The sequence below is a fragment of the Letharia columbiana genome (genome assembly GCF_014066305.1).
Source record: "Letharia columbiana isolate WasteWater2 chromosome Unknown Sc0000014_s0, whole genome shotgun sequence".
Classification (NCBI taxonomy): domain Eukaryota; kingdom Fungi; phylum Ascomycota; class Lecanoromycetes; order Lecanorales; family Parmeliaceae; genus Letharia; species Letharia columbiana.
Genome location: NW_023501053.1, coordinates 13,286 through 17,640, shown reverse-complemented (window position 1 = coordinate 17,640; position 4,355 = coordinate 13,286). Strand labels below are relative to the sequence as shown.

Sequence of the window (4,355 nt, the reverse complement as noted above, 5' to 3'; positions counted from 1 at the left end):
TACAGTTACTCATGTACACAAAAAGGTAACAATTGCTTTTAGTAGAGATTGCACGAGGGACGAGCTGTAACCTGAGCTGAAACGGCCAAGTCAAGGATCGAAGAGGTACGTCTCAATCGCCATCACAAAGAGCCCCGCAAGATCTTATGGGATACGTAGAGATAAAAGAAATCGTTTTACTGTAAGCTCAGAATGACACTCGCACTACATGCACCACGACGTCAATGTCCCGTGTAAGCGCTGACTCCGGTATAGTTGCCAGGGCCCGAGTAACGCCCGACGATAAAATTGGCTCCGTTTCTGGTCTTGGCCATTGCGACCCCAACGTGAGTTGTTGAGGGCCAGATCACCTAGATTCATCAGCTCTGTCGATCCCACTGGGCGCCAACCACTTCCAATTTGTTTGCGGCTTCGTTTTTTGGAAGTTGAAGAATGCACATACCTGCGTGTAATGCCCATAACTCTCAAAGTTCCCCTGGCCAATCTTCTCCCCATGATACATCTTCCGCTCGTTAACCCAGCACTGACTCCCATCCGCCAACGTGCCTCCGGCACTCGTCCAGTAAAGATTCTCTCCTTGACCTGGTCTCTCAGCGCCGGTACTGTGCTGAAGACCAGCGTCTCTGGAGGCGAGATAGTGCGCCCATTCTTCGGCTGCGGCGGCAAGGTGCGAGTCCCAGATTAGTTCTGGGCGGTGGACTGAGGTCTGCTTGGTGGCTGCTTCGCGTGCTGGGAAGGATGGTTAGTTGGTTCGGGAATGCAGTTTAAGGGTGGTGCAATACCTTGATTGTGGATTTTGAGAGCTTCGCCCTGCCCGGGTGACACATTTGAGGCGGAGTGGGGATGAAGTTGCGCCTGCTCATGCGAAGGATGCTCAGGGTGTTCGTACCCGGCGGGAAGAGGCTGCTGGATGGCCATCGTGCGAGAGAAGGGCGTGGAATGCGAAGTCGTATGTGGGCGGATATTTGCAAAATAATGATCAACTCTATCGCAACAGGTGAAAGCTTCCGAACCTTGTAGAGGGAATCAAGAGGCTTTTATAGACTTAAGTAAGCCGAAATGTGTCCGAGGCGTAGAATCGTGCTTTGCATTTTGGGGGGTTACAGTAGTTGCGGCTGAAGGTGGCATTGCGATAGGATCTGGGATGAGGCTGAGCGAAGGATTGGGTGATGTATGCTATGTTCGCCATGGAAGCCACTGCATAAACCCGCCCGAAATTCAAGTACATAGTCAAAGGCGTAAGATATGTGGTTGCACGGTAGTAAGCATGGCTTGCCTCCAAGATACGCCTATGCGCTCGTGCAAAATGCTACTCTCGGCAACCAAGCGTCTTCCTTACATCAGTTTTCTGCTATCCTCGATACTTGGGCAGTCTATACGCAACATGGATGGCGAGCAAGTCCAGACTCCATAACGAGTAAATCATGATTCTGCTCAAGCTCAATGGTATTCTATCGTTAGCCTCATTACTCCACTCGGTCGTTGCCCATAGGAACAGGGCTCATTCGTATCAGTAGTCGGATTAACTCAATTCATTGTGATGCATCAGTGCCATAACCACGGGCCTCCGTGCACAACGTGCGTGCGTTCTGCTCTGTACGTGCTTTCAGTCACCTAGGACGAAACGATGATTGACGAGGAAAGAACACGTAGAGATGTCGAGTATAGTGGTTGTAACGGTGGGCATAACAGCTTTGGGTTACAGTAATGGCACATCGCTAGCCGAACAGTGGCTAGCGGGTCAACTACTTCTCCAACGCATCGAAGATAGAACACTCCCACTGCACCCTTGCAATTGATTTAGATGGTTACAGTGACAGGCACCTCTTTGTTGAGGTCGCCACGACTCAAGATCAGCATCAGGTGTGATTGGAGAGTTCCAGCAGGACTCGATCGCCACCCCCACTTCAGTGTCAGCGACAAATCACCAATCGTTGACTGGCAGTCGAGTGTGAATCATATCTCACGTCGCCAGCCCGCTAGTCTTTTGCTCAATAGTGATATTTCCTCTTCTGACCAAAGGTTTGGAAATTGAGATCCACTAGGCCCACGAGTCTCGCATCACGGTTGCCTCCAGAATGCTGCTCGGCTCTTGCAAATTAAAAAACAACAGATTCAGAACAGCCAGACAAGGAAGTACACGGGAATTCCTTGAAGATCGCCGACCAATGCCAGGATCAAGGGTGCTCAGTGCAACCGATTAAAAAGAGATCCTGCTAACACACAGCAACAATGAATCACTTAGGTTGCAACTCTTACTTGACACAGTCATAGAGGACATGTGACAATATAACATCATCCGCCCAATCAAGTTGACTCGACACGTCGTTGTCCATTCAAAGGGTTAGAACCGCTCGCCACCTAAATGTATAAAGGTGATACAATGACTGCAATTCAAGCTTCTTTTCTTCGCACAATTTCATATAAGACGCTTTAACCCTCACACTTTGTGAAACAATTACGGAAACACGTGGTTTATACATATACCCCTCAAGTTCAGTACATGTCTCTGTTCCTGATGGTTTGCAATAACAACGCAGAAAAGTCACTTTGAACAATCATCGATGACGATTACGCGGGACGCAAAGACGACCAGTACTGTAAATATAAGAACGAGCAAGTTTATAACAATGGCGACAAGCATAACTGACAGCGAAATGATAAGTCGTGAGATGATTGGGGTCCTTGTTAGGTAGCTCTGGTGGACAATTCAGAGTCCCTTGCTCGCTGTAGGGACACACATCAACCACGGTTTCCGCAATGCTGTTGAAAAGGAGACAGCAAGGTCTAGGCTTCTATGCTGCAACGGCAAACGGAATGATATTCCATCAAGTGCACCAAAAATGCCTTAAAGTTTGTGCTGGGATTGTCTATGATGGGGAGTGGACGAGTGCGTGATAAGGTCAGTGCCTAACCTCATCCGTTTTTCGAGAAACACCTCAAGAATGATTGATCGCTGAATCAGGCCTGCAGGTGTGGCGCGAGCAAGCAGCATCTCCATCATGTCTAGCATCTCGAAGATCAAAGCTTGCGCTTCTATCTACAGCACTGAAAGAAAGGACACTTAGGAACATTGGGACCCCTAGCACGCTAGGGATTGCTCAGCCAATAGTCTCTGTTCGTGTTTTTCTGTCTGTCATGTTTTGGAATGCTGCGGAAAGATAAAGTTTGTGCACTTGTCCTCTCTGGTGTCGATTAGTCGTCGATGGCATTGTCTCGGCACACTAGAACCTATAAATTATTGTAATTTTCTTTCTTCAACAATCAACACCAAGAAGAAAGTGCATCAGGTCTGACAGCCACAGAGCCCCAAAGACTTTGCATAATCCTGAATCGTTCGTTGCCACCATAATCTCTGGTAATGTACCTGTCTTTGGCTTCATGCAGTACCAAGGATAACCACAATTAACGAGAGCTCAGACAATCCAAACCCCACAAGCCATACGCAACGCCGAAGAGCTCCTACAGCCAACAGGAGCGGGATGGATTCGGGCAACCAGACCTCCTTCGTCGCCAGCATGCTCTCTGGTAATGCAATCCCACTAGCTATACGCAGAACCATGGACAGCCGCAGCTAACTGGAGCTCAGACGATCCGGCCCCGACTAGCTATGGGCAACAGCAACGAGCTCCCATAGCCGACAGAAGCCTAGTGGATGTGGGCACGCAGACATCCCCTGCACATCCGGAGCTCTACGTCGTCTCCTACGACGCCCAGAAGTGGTATCATGGCGATACAACCGACACGATCACCCGTCTGGACGGGAAAACAATCCACATTGGTCCGGCCGAGCTCGCCGGCGACAGACAGCTTTTTGGCGTCCTCGGCGTACACGCTTCGCTGGACGCAGCGGGAACGGAGGGGCTTTCGTGGTTGTACAATCAGCTCAAAGCCGTCGACCCTGACGTCGCCCTACCCATCCGGTTCAAGACCATTCCCCCTGTGGGCAAGTGAGCTGGAGAAAGTCGCTATGGGGTCAATCTGCGGATGGCAGTTCAATGTATGCCATCAGCGATACTTTCAGAAGCGTCCAGTTGGTCGTACTCGTCACGAGTTGTGGGCGGGACGAATCGGAGGCTGAAGGTGGAGAGGAAGGGCAAGAGGAGAATGCGGCTGGTGGGAAGAAGGATGGTGGAGAAGTAGAGACCACGGGCTTGCCGAGCCATGGTGGAGACGTACGGGTGGGGAACGCTGGAAAGCGCAAGAGGGAGGATACGGAGAGAGGGGGGAGATTGGAGGGACGGAGACCGGTGGCCAGGATGACAGCGGTGGATACGGACAGGGACGAAGGGCTAAGAAAGGCAAGACCGACGAGGCCGTCGTCATCCCTGCCCATATGTCAGAGGCCGTGGACC

General features: G+C 50.6%; 2 protein-coding genes across 2 annotated transcripts; one reads left to right on the top strand and one right to left on the bottom strand.

The window, feature by feature from the left end:
* Positions 1-221: 221 nt before the first annotated feature.
* HO173_005225 (uncharacterized protein) lies at positions 222-918 on the bottom strand (the record flags this gene model as incomplete). The annotated part of the gene is made up of 3 exons (XM_037307143.1): positions 222-350; positions 443-729; positions 783-918. The coding sequence occupies 3 exons, from the start codon at positions 916-918 to the stop codon at positions 222-224; spliced, it is 552 nt and encodes a 183-aa protein (XP_037165783.1).
* Positions 919-3,518: 2,600 nt separating this feature from the next.
* On the top strand, positions 3,519-3,954 carry HO173_005224 (uncharacterized protein; the record flags this gene model as incomplete). Its single annotated transcript, XM_037307142.1, has 2 exons — positions 3,519-3,528; positions 3,590-3,954. 2 exons carry the CDS (start codon positions 3,519-3,521, stop codon positions 3,952-3,954), a joined length of 375 nt encoding a protein of 124 aa, XP_037165782.1.
* Between the last annotated feature and the right edge of the window lie 401 nt (positions 3,955-4,355).